A 20003-nucleotide genomic window follows, 5' to 3' on the forward strand; every position below is an offset into this window, starting at 1 on the left:
GGGACTATACCAACAGAGCAAATAAACAGGGTGCTGTGACACCAAACCATTAGATGTCAATACCACTACATAATAACACAATGCAAGATATAGCAAGAACAGTAAAGCATGTGATCACAATAACAGTAAAGCAGGTGTATCACTATCACTATTACAATCGTAACATAATGGGGGGAATTTATCAAAACTGGAACAGGTAAAAACTGGAGCATCTGCACATGACAGCCAATCAGCTTCTCTCTTCAGTTTGTTTAGTTAAGATTTGAAAATGAAAGCGAGAGGCTGATTGGTCGCCATGCACAGCTGCTCCAATTTTTGTCTGCTAAAGTTTTGATAAATTCCCCTCAATTAGTCCACAAATGGCACCTTGTTCTCTGGACCTGAAAGTCATAAAAGGAAGAGGGAAATGTGAAACATATGGAAACATAAACATATAAAGGAACCTTTAACAGTTACACTGAAGATGCAGGTCTTCAGAAGAGGAATTTGGCAGTTCCAATACATGGTTTCCTATAATGCAACAGTCCATCTTCAAGTCAGAGAGGCCACAATATGTCAAACCTCAGGTAACTTATTATTGTAACTCAAAGGATAAGCAGGACAAGCCTGTGATTTTTCCAACAGATTAGATTCTGGTAACATGTACACAGTGCAAACTAGAACAGTCTTTAAAGACATGAAGCTACGTCTCCAACGGCAGCAAACCTTGCATGGACCTTTATGTGTGTAAGTTCACCATTGCTGGAAGTGGCGGTTTCTTATACCTTATGATTAGGTGTTGGAGGAGGGAGTGGATTAGCAAATTAATTCAGAATTAATTAATTCAGACATCTGTATGTCTCCTGGTGTGAGTCTTTAGAACTGCATGACTGGTCCCAAGAGGTTCCAAGGGTATTCGGTGAGCTGAGCTCAGGAGGGTCTGTGATGGCACATTAGCTTTCTGAAAAGGATGTTAGTAACTTGGTAGTTGTAGAAGTGCCCAGGGTGACCTATGTTGTTGATTTCTGCAGCTTCTGTTGCTGGTGAATGCTTTTTAGCTTTTGACGCATCCTATGCAATTGTGTTAACATTATATATTGCAAGGTCCCCCTTGAAGGGTCATCCAATGCTTTCAAAAAATAATTATATACTTCTTCTTTCTTTACATGTTCCAAAACTCTTAGCTCAGCTATGGCTGCTGCTTCCGCTCATTGTTTATGAAGGACTTACATCTTTGTCTCTGCTATGGCCTGCATTGTATGTGCCTCTGCTCACACCTGGGCTTGTGTGGCTTGTGCTTGAGCCTGTGAGGCTTGTGCTTGAGCCTGTGCAGCTTTTGCTTGGGCCTGTGTCTCAGTGACTTGAGCCTTAATGGCTGCTTCCTTCTTTATGCATTAAGCTTGTGCCTTTGCTGCCTTGGCATGTGCTAATATCAGTAGGTGGCCCAAAGATGATTGCAGTGCATGGGATTTAGTGAGAATTATCAATCCTTCCTGCAGAGCATATATCAAAAATCAGTACATTCTATCACAGGACAGCAGTTCCAGCAGCAGGGCTAATTTTGGAGTGTATAGGCTTCAGAAATATGTCTTCTCACTGTTCTCTTTCAAATGTTGAAATATGTCATGATATACTTCCTTAGCACCACTCTGTGTGGACAGTATGTCCACTTGCTAACTTCACAGACTCCACAAGCAGCTTAACTCTTTAATAAGACACATAAATTGAATCCTACACAACTTTACTCCAGATAAATGCAGTACAGAGGGTACTGTAACATAAGAAAGGCAGGGAGGATCTAGCTAGTCTGAAAGTACTGACTAGCTTTAAACAGGAGGGGTGGACAAGGGAATATAGCAATGGAACAAATCAAAAAGTTGCTGTGGCGACACACCACCACTAGATGTCAGTAAACACCACTTACGGCAATAAAACAATGCAACACATAGCAAGAACAGTAAAGCATATGATAGCTGGATCACAACACTCCTCATCTCAGACAGTGGAAGACAATTAAATCAGGTCTAAAATTCAGCTTCAACATCCCACTGACCAAAGTGTGCTCTCATCAACCCATAGAGAAGCTTCCCAATAGATGGTGTGACAGTGTGGGCATGCCTATGTTCTGTAATAAGGGGAAAGCCAAGGAAAACCTCTTTAATGCAGCCTTGGGTTTTGATTTTTTGTAATCCAATTCTGGCCCTGACCACTGTAGAGAAAAGTTTCCCAGGATTGCTTGCTATCAAATGTGAGCACCTGTACGGTGTTTTCCCTTCTACCACCACCACTGGTTTTATTTTAGTTGCCTTCAAATACATTTCCATTTTATTTTATTTTAGTTTAACCAATAGCCAGAAGTAAATGTATCCTTTATGTACAGTAGCAGTAGAATTGTTCAGTTGCAGGACCTGCATGTCGTTTGTACACTTGTCCTGTGAACTTTTCATATATAAAGCTGCCTTGGTTCTTACAGAGAATTTCGTCAGCTAATATTAATTGGTGGGTTAGCTCAAATAAAAGTGTTCTGGTTATCTTAGCTTTGAATAATACTGTTGGATGATTGGCCCTGCTGTATTCCAATCATCTACATATCCAACACTATATTGTTCAATTTTATTTGTTGTATTACCTGTATATGTTGGTGGCTTAGATCATTTGAATCTGGTCTTACTGCATACAGCTCTGCAAGCTGAATGTCAGCGGTCATTGCCTGTATAATAATAATGAAAGCACTGTTTCTGTTCACGTGCAGTAATCATGTAGTGGGCAGCTGGGAACAAAAGGGACATAGTTAGTTTTGTTTTGCATGAAACGGAGTCATCACTTAAGTGTGCCCAGTGCAGCACAAATAAAGATCTATCCACTTCTCGTTAAAAGCTGTAATAGTGCAGGAACATGCATAGAGAACGGAAAAATTAAGCCCCTTTCCTCGAGAGAAAGCCAAATGGCCAAGCAACTACCTTGAAATCAGTAATCAAACCACCCACTTTTGGTAACTATACAAAGGCCAATCATTTGATGGATTAGGTTTATTTTAACAGCATATCTGCTGATAATTGAAACATATGTCATAGGTATTACCATCTAAAGTTCTGAAAAATTGTATGGGTATTAATAGCCACTAGCATTAACTGTCCCTTTTTCAGTAATACATGTATTCTGAAGGGGTAGTAAAGCTGGGTATATAACATTATATTTTCTTCATTCAACCTGTGGGCTGAACAAAGAAAACAGAACAGATTCCTCCATCAATGCATACGAGCTGCCAACCACTGTCAAAATACACGAACAAAGCTGATTGGCTGCTTGCCCTGTTTGGCCAAGAACTTTCTATCCAGCTCTTTCAATTAGCTGATCGAGGGATACCGGGGGGAAGGCTGCCGATAGCGGCAACCACTGTGCAAATTTCAGCAGGTTCATCAGGAACTAGACACATTTGTACCATGTATACCGGGCTGAAATGTTTTTTAAGCTAAATACACCCGGAGCAGCTGGTCAAACTTTTCACCTAGTTACTCATTGCATGCAAGGTCATTGGTAACTACCGCTGGGACAAAGGAACATATAATCTTGTAATCCCACAATGGACAGTACACTTTGCAAAAAAGGGCATTATGCTTATATAAACACAAAGGGACTTGCACAGTAAATCTGCAGCAAATAAAACCTGGGGAAAAAAGGTTATCAGCAGCACACAGTGATCAATAAAATTAATTGCTTCACTTAATATACAGTATTTGATTGGTTGCATTAAACAACTGCATCAGTTTTTGCTCAGGTTGTGCTGTGATTTAGCGATGAAATGTAACCCTACTATGTGCAGGAATAATTGCTACATGATAATGTAGTCCAGTGGCTGCCTCCATACTTCACCAGCCAAAATTACCTAGTTGCTAAATCAGTTGGGGGAAAGAAAACTGTGACAGGTGCAATTCAGCTAGAAGTACTAGATAATGAACCCCGAAAGTGGAGTGATGCTTTGCTTTGCTGAATTACTGAAACAGACTTTCCATTCAGCTTTCAGACACCCCCCTCCTGCAATTGCGAGGCCTACTTCCTAGAATAGCATGTCACCTTTATGAATTATTGGAAATTCTAGAAATCAGTGTCTTTCATCTGTCTGGCAGCTTCATAACCCTGTGTGGTCACCATGGAGATACTTAACAGCTCTTCAGGCAGGACCCATTGATATTATCTTCCCAACAAGCACGTCTCCAGCAATTACACAAGCAGAACCCTGTCATGCTGGAAGGAAAGTGTTGGAGGAATATATGCATAAAATAATAAAAACCTTATCAGAAGTCAAGATAAGATTAGTTATTATAAGCTAGGCCCACTTTTATTGTATATAACATTATAGTATTTATTGGCATGTTGTAAGCAATAAACAATAGTTCCCAGCCTGATACTAGAAAATGTGGGAGGATGGCCATTTAGTTTCCGGTAAGACTATTTTGCTAGCTTCCACTTTTTGTAGCTGTTCATACTGCATGCATCCATCATCATTGTCTAAATGTAAAAAACTATTTGTACTTGATATTAACTCATTGTCAGTCAATTAAGAATGAGTTACCCAAGCTGGAAATGTTTGACTATATGGACATATTTTTCTAGCCTCAGCTAATCATAGGATACAATTATCTACATGTAGTGTCAAAAACAAGAATATGTATTCTCCTTGACTGCTTTACCCATAATATAATAGAGATGGTCATCTTCAGTCCTAGGAATCCCAAAAATAAATTTCAAGCCCCACCATTTTAAAAGTACTTGAAACTTTTTATTTTTTTAAGATAGACAAACCCGGCCCAGGATCAGGATGGCAGTATAGCATGTGTGGCAGATTGATGTTTATTATATCACTGTACAAGAGTAAAAACTAAAATTTTAATAAAGTAAGACAGATAAAGTCTTATCTGAAATACATAAATATCATGGGTGAGGTGTAAGGATCATGAAGGTTAAAACTACCATTTTTTTAAAGCAATGGTCCGGAAATATTTTCTTCTGAGGCTTCCCTGGCCAAAAGCATGCTGAAGCCCACGCCTCATGTTACTCCCCCCAGAAAGACTTTATCACAAAATGTCTTGGAAATAAATAAAGGAAGGATACAGTATGAAAATATTTCAGCTTAGTCTGTTGTCTGCTAGGCAATACTGTTCACTTCAATTACCTAACTGACTATATTGGTAAACAATGTCTTCAGAGCACTTTTTGCACTTCCTGGAGCTCCAACCCACTGTATATACCCTTGCCTGCTCTCTACTCCACTTTGTAAACTTCTTTCTGCTCTGAACTCTACTATGAACCCCTCTGTCGTTTACTATATACCATTCTGTCTGATTTGCAACACTACTATGTACCCCTGTGTCCATACTGCCCCCACTTTGCCCCTCTGTCTGTTTTACATATTCCTTTTGCACCTCTCTGCCTACTTTACATCATAGTTGTGCACCATTCCGTCTGTTTTACATCCATACTATTCACTTTGAAGACCATTGTGACTCATCTCTCTGTATCCAACTGTATACACTTTTGCTATGCCCTTTATTATCCACCTCTCCGCTGTCTCCCTTTACATTCCCACTGTGTACCCATGTCTAGTTTGCACCCTGCTATGCAATCATCTGTACTAATGCCCCAGTTGTGCACCATTGTCCTCTCTCCACCTCACTATCCATTCCTCTGTCTACTTTACCCTTCCATTGTGCACCCCTGCATCTGATCTGCACTCCACTTTGCAGTCATCTGACTACTTTACACCAAATTGTGCACCTTTCATCTGCACTGCAGCTCATTAAGAACTTATATGTATGTTTTGTACTAATATTGTGCACCTGTGCACCAACTATGAAATTATCTGTCTGTTTTACAACCACATTGTGTGCTTCTGTGTGGATAATATAAGAAAGGTGCTGTGCCATTGGGCAGGGGGAAATAAGTAACACAACATATACCTGAAATACAGTAGAGGCTTAATTCTTCCTAATGTTTTCTCTTTAAAGACAGAAGATAACATTAATTGACAGGCTATGACATACAACAATAAGGATTTATAATTTATGTAATGTAAAACACTGATATTTTACATGCCAAAAGATAGGACAAGTTCAAAGCAAAAGATACCCAATAAAAAATGGCTAAAATGTTAGCGCAAAACTGTGTCTACTTCAGCCTTGCATTTGATTGCACCTCAAAATATATTTGTTCTAGAAGTTCCTCCTTTATTAGCAGCTGTGCACAAAAAATTAGAAGAAAATTTGCAATGTGTACAGTAAATTTTAATCATAATCTTCCTTATATTCGTATTGTCTGCATTTTTTCTTTCTTTTCTTTTAACAAGCTGGCGATTATATAATTTCTGTTGCAAAAGTGAAAGTGGCTTACTAAGGAAAAAAGGATTGTAGAACAAGTAGGTTTTAAAGTGTTATTTAATCAGGGGCCCCTTTTGGTAAGGTTGGATTTGACTGAACCTCCCTTCTAAACCTACACAAACAATAATAGATTCATGGGTATCTCCTACTTTACATAGCCAATAAAGAAAAATGTGAAGTGCTGTTGCTACATTTATGAAAATCATTTAAAAAAGCCTTACAGAGGCACAGTAACCTTGCCCACTTCAATGTTCAATGTTACTTTGCCCCTAGTTAACACTTTGCCAGCAATCCACTGACACTTCTCCCTGGTTGCAGCCAGTACAATGCACTCGGGGAAGCAGGGACATCACTTACTTTGTAATGTTAGAGTGTCGGACCTACCGATTGAATTTTAGGCCTGTGCACTGGCATTGTCACATGGGAGGCATATTTTGCCAGCTAAGCTGCAAAAGGAGCTCTGGCAAGGTGATTATCAGTGTGTCCCTTCACTCATCTACATTACCTATTCCACTCTTTACAGCCACAACAACTACCTTAAACTATTGTCCACTTTTGCAGCCAAATTGGGATAAAACCTATTTGATATGTGTTACATGTTTTTAATTTACATAACATTAAAAAAGTAGATACGTTGTTGCTTGCACAAAACATGCTTATTTATGAAAAGTTGTTCTCTGTACTGAATTTCTGTCTGCAATGCAGGGGGGGGGGGGGGGGATTAATGTTAACATTATTAACCCTGTCTGTATTGTGCTGGCATTATCAATTGTAAACTAGATTTGAACACTGTCTGGGTTAAAGGGTTAAAGATCTAGAACCATCGTATGTTAATGAGGAGGAGCTCAGTCTGCCCCTAGTCTTTCTATGGGTACAGTCAGAGTTTGTTGTTACTGAAACTGAGGGGGAAGCTTGAAAAGGACTGCAACACAGATCTAAAATGTTGGAATATTTAAATATATATATTTTTTTTGGGGTATGCTATGTGAAAAGGAACGTATAACAAATATATAACAAAAGTTTTCTCAATTTTGACAGCTAAAGCAGGAATAAACTATAACAATATGGCCAAACTACAAAGTTGGAACTTTTATTGTTGCATAATTTCTTTACCTATTTGACAATCTTCCATTGGCTGTCCAGCACAATGCTCTTTAATCCCTACAACATAAGTAATTTGACCCTATCATATGAAATCAATTATTTTTGCATTACATTACTATATGGCAAACCACCACCAACATTTAGTCAACTGAACATCTAGATATGCCCATGCCCTGTGGGAAGGACTGAAATCTGCCTAAATGTTTTATTTCTTTACATAATCACCGTACAGTCCCATACTAATACATATTTAGAAATGAGAATTCTTGCAACCCTTATGTGACTTTGTGGAAGAGAATCAAAGCTAAGTTGAAACTTTATTTCAATACTTCTCACTTTGTACTTTTAATCTCAAATTCCCAGACCCCTGCCTTTTTCTCCCCTAACTTTGTAAAACTATAGATATCCCCAGCTGTTACTTATTTATTTGCATATTAGATATATGCTCAGAAAATCTGTTAAACTATTCAATTTTATGTTAGACATTCTTATGGTCTTATAAGCAACGGCATCATTATGTACAATCTTTACCACTCTTTCCCCAGCCTTTTGGCTTTTAAAAGGTTGTATATTGTTGGTGCAACAGCTAGATGCATTGAATCTTCTGTATTTAGCTTCTTGAACACAATATATGTGGATGATTTTAAGCATGACAATTTGGTCATCACTAGAGGAGAGGGATGCAACGTGGATACAAGGAAAACCTCAATTTGCATCATTAAAAAAGCAAATACTTACAATAAATGAATGTTTTTGTACTATAGGCTTTGGAAACTTCATCTTTTGTTTCCAAGTGTAGTTACCTGGCACTAAGTGGGGTAACACCTACAATTTAGTTTTTTGCTAAGTTTTTAACAGTCTAAGCCAAATTTATTGATTATAGCTCTGCTAGGCCTGCTACCTTTGAGCTCCAGACCCAAATCCAGGCCTCCATTTCACATGTTGGCATGGATTTTGGCCTGAAGCTGTCCTGCCTGGAAGAGGGGGAAGCTGACCCAAGATGGAGTGCCTAGGCAAGAGACTCTCCTGGGAGGTGAATATGGATCAAAGCTGGATCTTTGCAGGGGCATAGTTCCTCTCTAGGAGGATGCATGAACAAGTCTGCCCTTATACATATCTCCTTGTGAGCTGCTCTACAATACAGAGACCCTGATCCAGGCTTTGTACTGTATAGCTGGAAAGTGGATATGGAGTCTGGAGTCTGTATGTGTCTCAGGTGTCTGAAGTCCTTACCCCTCTCTTCTTGTGAGCTGCTATGATGTATACAATCTTTAAAACACCTTAAAGTGACTGGCGCCTAACTTACATTTGCACCCCACAAACAGTCAAGGACTTACCGCTGAGGTAAAGTGCTAGCCACTCTGCCTCTGGGATCCCTCACATGACTTTGAGGATCAGGGGGGTGCTACACAAGCAACTACCCTCTTTCTCTGTATTAATGTGAATCAGAAAATACCACCACAAATACCAGCACACCATCAGAAACACAACTATATTGGTTTGTATACCAAAGGTAAATAAAAATCTCTAAAAGTTGTATGGGCTATGCAGTCAGTGAGTCTAGCCATATCTAAAGTGTTGGTGTTCTCATTCTTTTGATGCTGTTATTGTTGTTGTTATTATTATTACTAATAGCATTGTATATTGTTTGGATTTCCTGCTTCTTTATTAAATATTGCACATTGAAGAAAACCCATTTCTATTTATGGTTTTGTTTTTTACTTCCAGGCCTTCAAAAGGGAGTTAAAAGCCAAGGAACCTGTTATCATGAGTGCACTTGATACTGTGCGAATATTCCTCACAGATCACCCTTTCGAAGGACTAGAGAATCTGTACCAAGAGCCAAGAGGTAATTGAATTGAACATAGCCCTGTAATCACATATTGACAAAAGGATCATCATGTCTTAGAGTTTCATGAATTTTCACAAACACTATCTCTAAATGTAAAGAGACAACTTCAAAATTGCCAGCAAATGCATAAATACAATTCTTCAGATTAGAATCCAATTACTAGCTGTATGCTTATGTATGTAAGGCATGCTTCCATTTTACTGTTAGCCTTAGAATGCTAACATTTATTATTCCATTACATTATTACATCACGAAATGGAATACCTTAGAGATTTGCTGTTTATTTTTGTATATTTCCAGAAAACTTGTTGAATTATACTGCATACATAGCTATAGCAATTTATAGTAGGCTATCTATATCTTCAAAGAGAAACAAATAAGCAGAATGTGTATATAATATTCCTGACCGCATTATAATCTTATAAAGTATGTTTAGGTGTAATTTTTCTTAACCCATTTATAAGAGCACATTTTGTAAAGATTTGCACCTCTGTGGCATAGTGGTACAGTTGCGTAGTGGTTAGCACTTCTGCCTTGCAGCACTGCAAGGAGTTTGCATGTTCTCCCTGTGCTTGTGGGGGTTTCCTCCGGGTACCCTGTTTTGTCCCACATGCCAGGACATGCTGGAAGATGAATTGCCTCCTGTCTAAATTGGCCCTCGTATGTATGCATGTGAGATGGGGACAAATAAAAAAATTGGCAAGCATAAGGATTTGAGTGACTTTGACAAGGGCTATATTGTGATGGCTAGATGAATGGGTCAGAGCAACTCCAAAACTGCAGCTCTTGTAGGATGTTCCTGGTCTGCAGTGGTCATGACCTACCACAAAAGTGGTCCAAGGAAGGAAAATCGGTGAACCAGTGACAGGTTCATGGTGGCCATGGTTCACTGATGCATAAGGGTTCTTGTGTAATCAAATCCAATAGAAGAGATACTGTAGCTCAAATAGCTAAAAAAGTTAATGCTTGTTCTGATATAAAGGTGTCTGAACACATAGTGCATCGCAGTTTGTTGCGTATGGGGCTGTGTAGCCGCTGACCAGATAGGGTGTCTGTGCCTACTGCCAAAAATGCCTACAATGGGCACATGAGCATCAGAACTGTATCAGAGAGATATGGAAGAAGATGGCCTGGTCTGATGAATCATATCTTCTTCTAAATCATGTGGAGGACAAAATGTGTGTGTATCACTTATCTGGGGAAGAGATGGCACCAGGTTGCACCATGGGAAGAAGGCAAGCTGGCTCAAGCAATGTGGTGCTTTGGGCAATGTTCTGTTGAGAAACCTTGGGTCCTGCCATTCATGTGGATGTTAATTTGACAAATACGACCTAACTAAAGTAGGTGCTGACCAAGGCGGGTTGTCACAATGACTGACTGGCGTGTATGCTGGCACTACTTGTTATCTGGGTTGTAACATTGGAGCCACCAGAACTGGTTTGTTTCAGAGTGGCATAGTAAAACTGAGTGGCAACGACATGTACTGAGCACTTCCTGTTCACAATAGTAAGTGCTGTGACTGCGTAGAGAAGGAAATTGATAACTGTGTCCTCGATCTTTCTCTTTTCTCTTTTTCTACTTCTACTTTAATTGAAATATCAGGGGTCTTTTCAAATCCCCACTAATAAAAAAATATAAATTTAAAAAAATAATAAAAACAATAATGAAAATTGTAAAAAGTAAAGTAAGAAATAATAAGAAAAAGCAAAAAAATCCATTCATTTGTATGAAATGTGGAAATATTGCACGACATTGTGCAAGTTGCCACAGTACATGAAAACACATGTTGTTCTTGTTGGTGCGCTGCAGTATTTTTTATTTTTCATTGCACCCCAATGCACCTTGCTAACACACGTTTGTTGCAGAGCACCACAATAAATGGTAATGTATTAACATGCGTTGTGGTGCGCTACATTTTGCACCTTTTTGGTGTGATTTCTGTCCGTTGGCCAGCCCATTCAAATTAATAGGCTGCCATAATGCAACACATGTTAATGTGCATAAAAAACACATACTACAGCACATAACCTTTTTTAATTGCAGTAATTCAAAGCTATGTTAGGCGTGTTGTGATGCATTGTCACGTGTTGCAATGCATGGTATTGCAATAAAATGTATGCCTGGGTCATTTTATAGCAACATGCACCAATGCAGCTGACACATAGCACTGTTGATTAGGTGTGACCACAAGGCAAAGGTGTGAAAGCAAGCTACATTTTTTTCATTTTAAAGAGGAACTATGGGGTTAAGGCTTTTCCCCTAAGGGTAACGGGAGGACACAAACTAGCGTCCGCCCGTCACCCAAAGCTCAGTATACCGCGAGCTACAGCTCGGGGTATACTGAGACGCCGCAGCCCAAACGGATCCTGACAATTCTGTCTGGATCCACCCTGCTGTGTGAGTGACAGCTGGCTCTGCCTATCTAGAGGCAGAGCCAGCTGTACCCGCCCCCTCCCCCATCCGTTCCGCCAGTCAGTGCTGGAGAATCGGACAGGGGAGGGGGGATCCAGTCCCTCCCCTGTCACGGCTCTCTGCCGGCACAGGATCGAGAAGTGAGCGAGCGCCGGTATGTGTTCGCTAACTTCCCAATCTACTGAGCCGACCTGTGACAGTTTCATTGTCACAGGTTGGCTCAGATTATGAGGCTGAGTGAAAATCACTCAGTTCATAATTCTCCTTTAAGTTTCTTATTTACGGTTTTATGTACCTTCAATTTTCACTATTTCACAAAAAAGACACAATTTAAAATGTGCAAATATGTGTTACTTATGATCTCAGTATAGTTTTATATTTTATACTTAGTATGAATTTTGTAAGTTATGTTGTGTTTATGTGCTAATAATGATGTTTGTGTATTTTTATTGAGAATATTGTTTTGATAAACATAGCAAATAATACAAACATCACATAGACTATCATTGAACCTCCAAAATCAGTGACTTTTTTTTATTTTGCATTTTACTCTGTACTTTCATGAAATCTATGGTTTGGGGGTATTTTACAAACTCTGTAAGCTGTAAGCAAAAAATTATGAAACAAAAGTGAAAAATTACAAAAATGGTCTTGCCAGCTGGGGTCAAAAGTAGACAGCAGGGCCTTGCAGCAAAAGGGTTGAGAGAAAAAATCACATGCAGCCCGGGGTGGTCTGGAAAAAGGGAGAAGTGTATGGCTCACCCCTCCTAAGCCATACAAGGCCACGTACCCTCAGCATTGGGAGGGAATCTAGGAATACAGTAATGTGTGCCTTGCTGTAATCCATGGTTGTTTCCCTTCTCTTTGCTGCTCTTCTTTTAAATCTGTATCTGTTCTCATGCTGAGCAGAACGTCTGTTTTGCAGCAGACTGCCCTGTCTCTGAAATGGATACATGGTGTCTGTCTGTAGGTTTGCAACCTGAGCCAGCACTAGAGGAAGAGGCACTGAGCTGCAAAGGGAAGTTCTCCCCAAGCATGAGAAGACATGAGGATTTAAAAGGAAGAGCAGCAAAGAGAAGGAAAACTACCATGGATTACAGTAAGGCACACATTACAGTGTTGGTTTATGTTAAAAAATCTGAGGGTTTAATGTCACTTTAACTCAGTAGTTAAATCTTAAAAATGCATTCAAGTAGTTAACTATTAACAGAAATATATCTTATTTGTGTATCACTCAGCTGTAGATCCTCAAATCATCTCTGAATTGGTGCTTGCACTGTCCTTTCTTCTGGAGGGTGGCTACTTTTGTTCCACATAGTTCTGTGTGTGTTGTAAAGTAGCCAACGCTCCAAGCTTAATCCTGTGTTGGACTATAATTTCAATACTTATTTGTAAGCTAAATGTGAGATTGTAGTCCATCACAGGAGTGATCTTGAAGTGGTGACTACTTTACAACACACACAGGGAACATGTAGAACAATAGCCACCCCCTAGAAGGAAGGACGGTGTCAGCATGAATTCAGAGATGATTTGAGTACCTACAGCAGAGGGACACACAAATAAGGTACAGTATTCCTAATAGTTAATCTATTTGAATGCATTTGTCGCTTTAAGGTATCCCCCAAGCATGTCATTTTAAATGATTTGTGTATTTCTAATGTTGCTCTTTAAGCTGCATTAAAAGACCTTCTACCTGCTAAACAGTATCTCTAAAACAATTTTTGCATTTGGTACATGTCCCCTATGACAGTGCCTATGTTCTATCGAAAACTCCAACTCCTTGAGATCTCTAACGACCTGACTTCCGGTTTAGTTAGAATAAGAGTATTGTATAGGGAAATGCTCTACTGCACGTGCACCACCCACGGCATTTCCCTATACACATACTAAACAGCAATAAAGTACTAAAATTAACTAGGTTCAGACTAATTCAGCACGTTATTAATCTGAGTTGCACCACTCAATATGGCCGCAAGTGGCGGACATATTGAGTGGGGAAACTAAGATTAATAACGTGCTGGATGAATCTGACCCTAGTTCATTTTAATACATTATTGCTGTGGAGTACTGAATGTGTATAGGGTGGCGCACGTGCAGTAGAGCCTTCTCGGCCAATACTCTTACTTCTAACGAAACCGGAAGTCAGGTCGTTGGAGAGCTCGACGAGTTGAAACTTTCGACAGAACACCCAGTAACACACGCTCTATTTTACCAATAGCTTGCAAAACCGAACTTAAAAAAGAAGAAAATAACAAGGTTCAGCTGTCATAGACTTTAATAGAGTTTAACAATATGTTTGGATTTAGGGGCTTTTTTCCTGGGTCCACAAACTTTGTCCAATTCACTTATTCCAGCCCATAACAAGTCATAATTTTCTTGCTGTTCTAGAAATGTGACAAATAATGTGATTTTCCATTAGTGGAGGCACCTCGGTTACCTGTATTCTGATTCTTCATATGATCTGCTTCTGAAATCACAGCTAAGCTCCTACATTAAGCATTTGACAGCATGTTCTCCCTTTCCTATCATATCCTATGCAGTGTTGGGGAGGGCTGACTTTGCTCACATACTGCCAACAATATATAATTAATTGTTGACACCAGTGATTTCTGGAAAGAAAAAACTACATAAATGTGCAACACAGTACTTGGCAGGTGCTTAACAGCAATATGCCAGGATCTCAAAATGTTTTCTAGCATATGTTCAGAAACTTTCTGTCTTCATGCAATATGAATTGCTTCACATGGTGATTACCACCCATTCATTATGTATCCATTATGTCACAACCAATAATTAACAACATGCCAATCTGTTTTATCTGTGTGTGGTCTATGGCTAACAAAGTAAAACAAAATTAGCTGCACGCCCTAATAGAGGGTTACAATGGCTCCGTAGGGGTCAAAATATCTGCATAATATTATTAACAAAAAAATATAGCTACTCTACAGGTTAGATTATGCAAAATACAAATCTTTTGGAGCGCTGAGGGAACATTTTCCTTATTTGCTTCACATTTTGTTTGGTCTATGACCTGTACAGTTATAATCTTTGATTATGAGACAATCTTGGAAAGAAAGTATACTAATATACAGTATAATGAAAGTTCAATCAACTGTTACTGGCTCATAAGAAGACATATAACTGACAAAATCATAATACACATAAGGGTAATTCACAGCACTGTTTTTCTCTTGTTTGTTCGTTGTTTTCTTGATACCTTACCTTATTAAGCTCATATCTTTTAAATCTCAATTCAGAAAGATGCATAACGCGTTTTATTTAGATTGCTCTATAAGTAATGGCAGTTTACTACTAGTGCTATTATAACGCTGCCAGTGTTATTTTATCTACCTTATGATAAAATCAATGTAAAATTCAACTCACAAAAAATATCCCGCAGGTTATCACTCCTTAATACTGCATTAGCTTCAGGCTATGATAACTATAACTTTGAATAGCTGTTTATGAATGAGAGCAGGATAAAGAGCCGTATGCGGTGGTGATAAAATAACACCCTATGAGATAAAGTAACGATTGAGGATAAAACAGGTTTTATCAATTAAATGCACATTTATAGTATAAGTAAAGTGGAAACAAAATGCTGGAAGGTAGAGATTTTTGGCAGAAGAGCCAAAAACATTTCTTGCTGCCAAACACTGTCAAATTCTTTCTCTCACCCCCAGAAATTGCTCATTTTCTGTGTATACTGTACAGCACAATTCCATGAAGGGTACACACTCAGACCATTCATGGCATCCCTAAAATGAAGTGAAAGGGCCTGGTGCTGGGGGTGATTTAGCTCCTGTGTGAACGCACAGGGGTAACATAATCTGTGGCCATCCAATGGCTGAAGAAAATGCCTTGGGACCCGGAAATTGCAGTGGCGGGGAACAGAGTGTGGGGACCGAAGATGGATCCGACACTGCTGGAGAAGGGCAATCTTGTAAAGTAAATTAGTGCAAAAACCCACACATAGCAGTTTACTACAACTTTAACAAAGAAAAATAAAGCTTCTACACCTAAGCAATATTTATGTTTGTGAATTGAACATTTTTAGGGGAAAACATTAGTAGTGGTGTTAAAATAGCCCATCCACCTTAATGAATTGAGCCTATAGTTTGGATCTTATTTACCCGGGAGCAGAGGTGTTTTTCCAATGCCAACAATAGTTTGTTATTGATAACTGGAAATACAACATATTTACACATACATGGACCTCAACAGGGAATCTGGTAACTTTGGTATTTGCCAGAAGAATTATTATGTCTGAATATATTATTTATTAGTAGAATAGCTTGTGTTTTCCTGTGACCCGTGGGCCATGGGGCGGCAGGCTTGGTGTGTAATTAAATAGGTTATGGTCAACCTAAAGCTTGACAGAACAGTCTTTTGTCCTATTCATTAAACAGTCGGTCTTTCTCCAAAGCTTTACATGACTGCATGTAGATGCATTAGTCTGTCCCTGCAAACTCAATTGATTAATTATCACTTGTTTTCCAGTCTGAAAGATTTTAGTTTAAATATTCAGAAAGAATGAAATGCCATAGGTCATGAAGCAGATTTTTAACTGTAGAGCCTATAGATCTCATACGAAAACTTTAATTTGTCTTATTCAGCCCCATTAAAAGAACATATAAGGTAATAAGAAAAAAGGTTCTGGCACCTTACGAGATAGTTGTGAGTGTGAAAAGCTCTGTCCTAGAAGCTGGCCTACCTGCAACACAAAGCATCTCTCCCTACCAAATCACCCAGCTGATTCTCGGAGCAACTGCAGGCACCCACAAGGACAGTGCCCACAAAGTGCAACCACCCTCAACAAAAAGACTGCAAAAGACTGCTAACTAAGGTGGCAGACTAAAATGAATCACCACTCAGTGAAGGTGAAGGTGCTGGCCTGTACATTCTATTAACAAGACACCACTCTCTATAATCATCCAGAATGTGGATTTTACAGACCGCACTCAGATACTGCAAGCTTACAATGCAACACAATCTAGTAGAAAAGGCCATACATTGTTGCATTTGCTGACTATTCTGTAGTGGTCACTAAATGGTGTAAAGCATTTAACCAGATTTGCCAAACCTTGCGAATAAGAGTGTGAAATTTGCTTTCATATTCAGCAACATTTAGAATCAATACAGTAAAAGTCAAAGAAAGATTCCTAAGGAACACCTGACAATGCAAATAGATCATGAGGGAAATCTCCACTTGAAGCGGGGGAGGATCCAGCACTCACCCAAAAGTCTACAGCTAAGGAGTGCAAGGCAATCTAAATTACAATAAGTGAGAGAGGGAGCTTTGTTCATTTTGGTTCGGCATATTACAACCACAAGTTATAGTTATTGACATCACTTGGTGTTCAAAAGTTAGATGAATTCAAATATCTATATACTTATATTCTACCAATGTGGAATGGATACACAGTTTGATGCAATTTGACTGTATGAGGTATGTTGTCTATATGTTATTAAAGTTATTCATGTAAGCCACGCTTATGTAACTGTGTGGCTGATTTCAGTAATATTGGAAGTCACCTGCTCAGCAATAGACACTTTTACCAGTTTGTTGAAATTTTTTTATGCTTGGTTAATTAATCTTAGTTCATTCCTCTCAAGTTCTCCCATGATAAAGTATCTAGCTCCCAAGGGTCCAAGCACAGGGCGCCTCCTCAATAATTCTTTTAGGTCACAGCTATGGATGACATCTCTCCATTTCAGTGCCAACCACGATGCACTGGTAAGAGAGGGGAGCTGTACCAGGACACCCTCCTGTACTACATACTTTATCACTGATAACTGTGAGCACTTACTATCTCTCAGCTGCACGTAACGTGAAACTCATCACTTGGAATGTACATGTTCTACATTCACCACACAAATGAACACAAATCCTATCTCACCTAAAAAAAACTTTGAGCTGATATGGCACTTTTCCGAGAGTCATACTTCTTATAGGTGGGAGTGATAAATGGTGCAAAGCAGGAGTAGTCACTTTAATTAACAAATTACTATCTTGCTCTTACGTTCACTATGTGTGGGACACTCAAAAAGGTTGAGCCGAAGATGAAAATCAACAGCATTGACTTTCAATAAGGCTTATGGACTAAACTCTGCCAATGGCTCCTTTTGTGACTCCCTACTACACCCGGTGCCACAGCAACATCCTCACATGCCATTACTTAATGTGGGCAAAGTCAATGCAGTCCATGACCCTCAGGAAGATAAATTATGGATGTGACCTACATCTCCATGACTATTAAATATGCAAGATGTTAACACACTTAACTGATGATGATATGTTTACAATTAAGTTGCAGGGTTGGTGGTCAAAATACACTGAATAAAACTGACTCCATAAGGAATTCCCTGTTCTTTACTTGGAAACCACTGAGGCAGTCCTACATGTAAAATGTCGGCCTGTGCAACATCACTGAAGAGAAACATTGAAACACTATACAGATTTGTGTCATAACGTAGGGCAATCATATGCCCAGTACAAATTACAAATGTGTCTGATTTCCACAGGGAGGAATGGCTGAAATGTAAACAAATTTGTGATCATTGGTTAAAACAATATGATATGCATGTCAAAACCTTATGAAATGTAAAACTATTTGTATGCTTTAACGCCTTTAAATTATATAGAACATTCGATAATTTGGGGAAGGCAATACCTTCAAAAGAAGACTTGCTTGTCCCAAAGATTTAAAAAAATATTCGTATTGCTTGAGTATCTAAGTTATTGACAAATTAATATGCCCATATCTAAAAGGTAAAAATAGGTCTTGATTGATTTCATAAAGGGTAAACACTTAAGATGGCTGAAATGGCTAAGCATATAAAATTAAAAGTCCTACCTAACAATAGCCAAATGCAAGTTGCATGCTTTTATTTTTATTAACCAGAAAAGCATCTTTTGTGCCCCTCTCTGATTTTACTTTGTCACTGGGTCCTGACATTTCCTGACTTCATGGTTAAGCACCACCAACAACCATCCACCTGTCAAATGAGAGTGCTCCTACTGGTCACTAAGACAGTGTCTTTGGGTGGTGGAATGGCAAATGCAAGGGCTTAGCCATGAAATCAGGGAAAGTGAGGCTCTAGTAACAAAGTGAAACTAAATTAAAGAGGAGCACAGATGAAGCTTTTTTTGTCTGATAAAGTCATGACCAGGCATCCTGTGGTGTCTTCTGACATTTACTTTAAACGTATAAAAGGCACAGGTTCGATTTATGCACTAATTTGGTAATAAGGGTGTGTACAATTTAATTTTATTCAGTTGTCACAAGCCTTCTAGATGCTCAAACAACAAGCAATATAAGTTTTATTCTGCATAGAATATAACATAAATACAAGGGAAGAGTGGTTATGCTGGGTCCCCACAATCTCATGGGCCTGGCTTACTTTGTAGCTGGATGCTAACAAGCTGTTGTTGTAATATGTTTGCACAGCAACACAACAAAAAGACAAAAGGTAGCTACTGGCATTTTAGATGGATAATGATTGAATTGCCTTAGAGTCTCAGGGAACAAACATTTTTGATGGTACATTTTTTATTAATTCAATATTCCTTTTCACTGAGCATTCTGGTTTTGTACTTATGATTACTGTACAGTTTTTAAAGTATATCTAAACTGAAGAACACACATTTATAGCAGAAATTAATTCTGCAGGGTGGGGATGGGCTCTTGCCATAATGTTCTAGTATGCACAGCATGTTTGCACTGTGTGGCACACTAACTCCCGAGTGTTCCCTCTCATACTTATGCAAACATTGATTCCAAAGCACAATAGGTATAAGACATTTAAATTGTTGGATTCACCTGCACCATCAATGTATCTAATTAGTTTTGGGTGAAAGTAAAATGAGGCTTTTAGCATAGGTTTCAGTAGGCATAAATGGTGCTTTTCTATGGCTGTTTTACCCTGAAAAAAACTTACAAAGGTTGTGAGCAGATATGTATACTCCAGGGCTGCTGAATGTAAAAAAAAATACTTTGTCCAGTCGTGCTCCTTTATTCATGCTTTACTGTGGTTGCAGTGCTCAGAACAACACATATTTTTATTATTGTATGACCTTTTATTATATGACATTTTCTGCCTAGGTCAATGTAACCTAAGCAGAAAGTGTCAGCATTTTATTTAACAAGCAAATAAGTCAAACAAGCACCTTTTGAGCACCACTTTTTTTGGACAGAAAATGTTTTTAAATGATTTAATACCTCAGTACAGCATAGACTGGATGGCAAATAGGATTAATAATTGGAGCCTGCTATTAAGCA

General features: G+C 38.8%; 1 protein-coding gene across 1 annotated transcript in view; it reads left to right on the forward strand.

The window, feature by feature from the left end:
• LOC108790770 (dystrophin-like) overlaps positions 1-20003 on the forward strand; it is a 505563-nt gene that overhangs the window by 32802 nt on the left and 452758 nt on the right. Inside the window, exon 3 of the mRNA XM_018561111.1 lies at positions 9186-9306. Within this exon, the coding sequence (XP_018416613.1) occupies positions 9186-9306 (121 nt within the window). The remainder of the gene's footprint in view (positions 1-9185; positions 9307-20003) is intronic.

This window comes from Nanorana parkeri, unplaced genomic scaffold, assembly GCF_000935625.1.
Source record: "Nanorana parkeri isolate BGI_ZX_2015 unplaced genomic scaffold, ASM93562v1 scaffold500, whole genome shotgun sequence".
NCBI lineage: Eukaryota > Metazoa > Chordata > Amphibia > Anura > Dicroglossidae > Nanorana > Nanorana parkeri.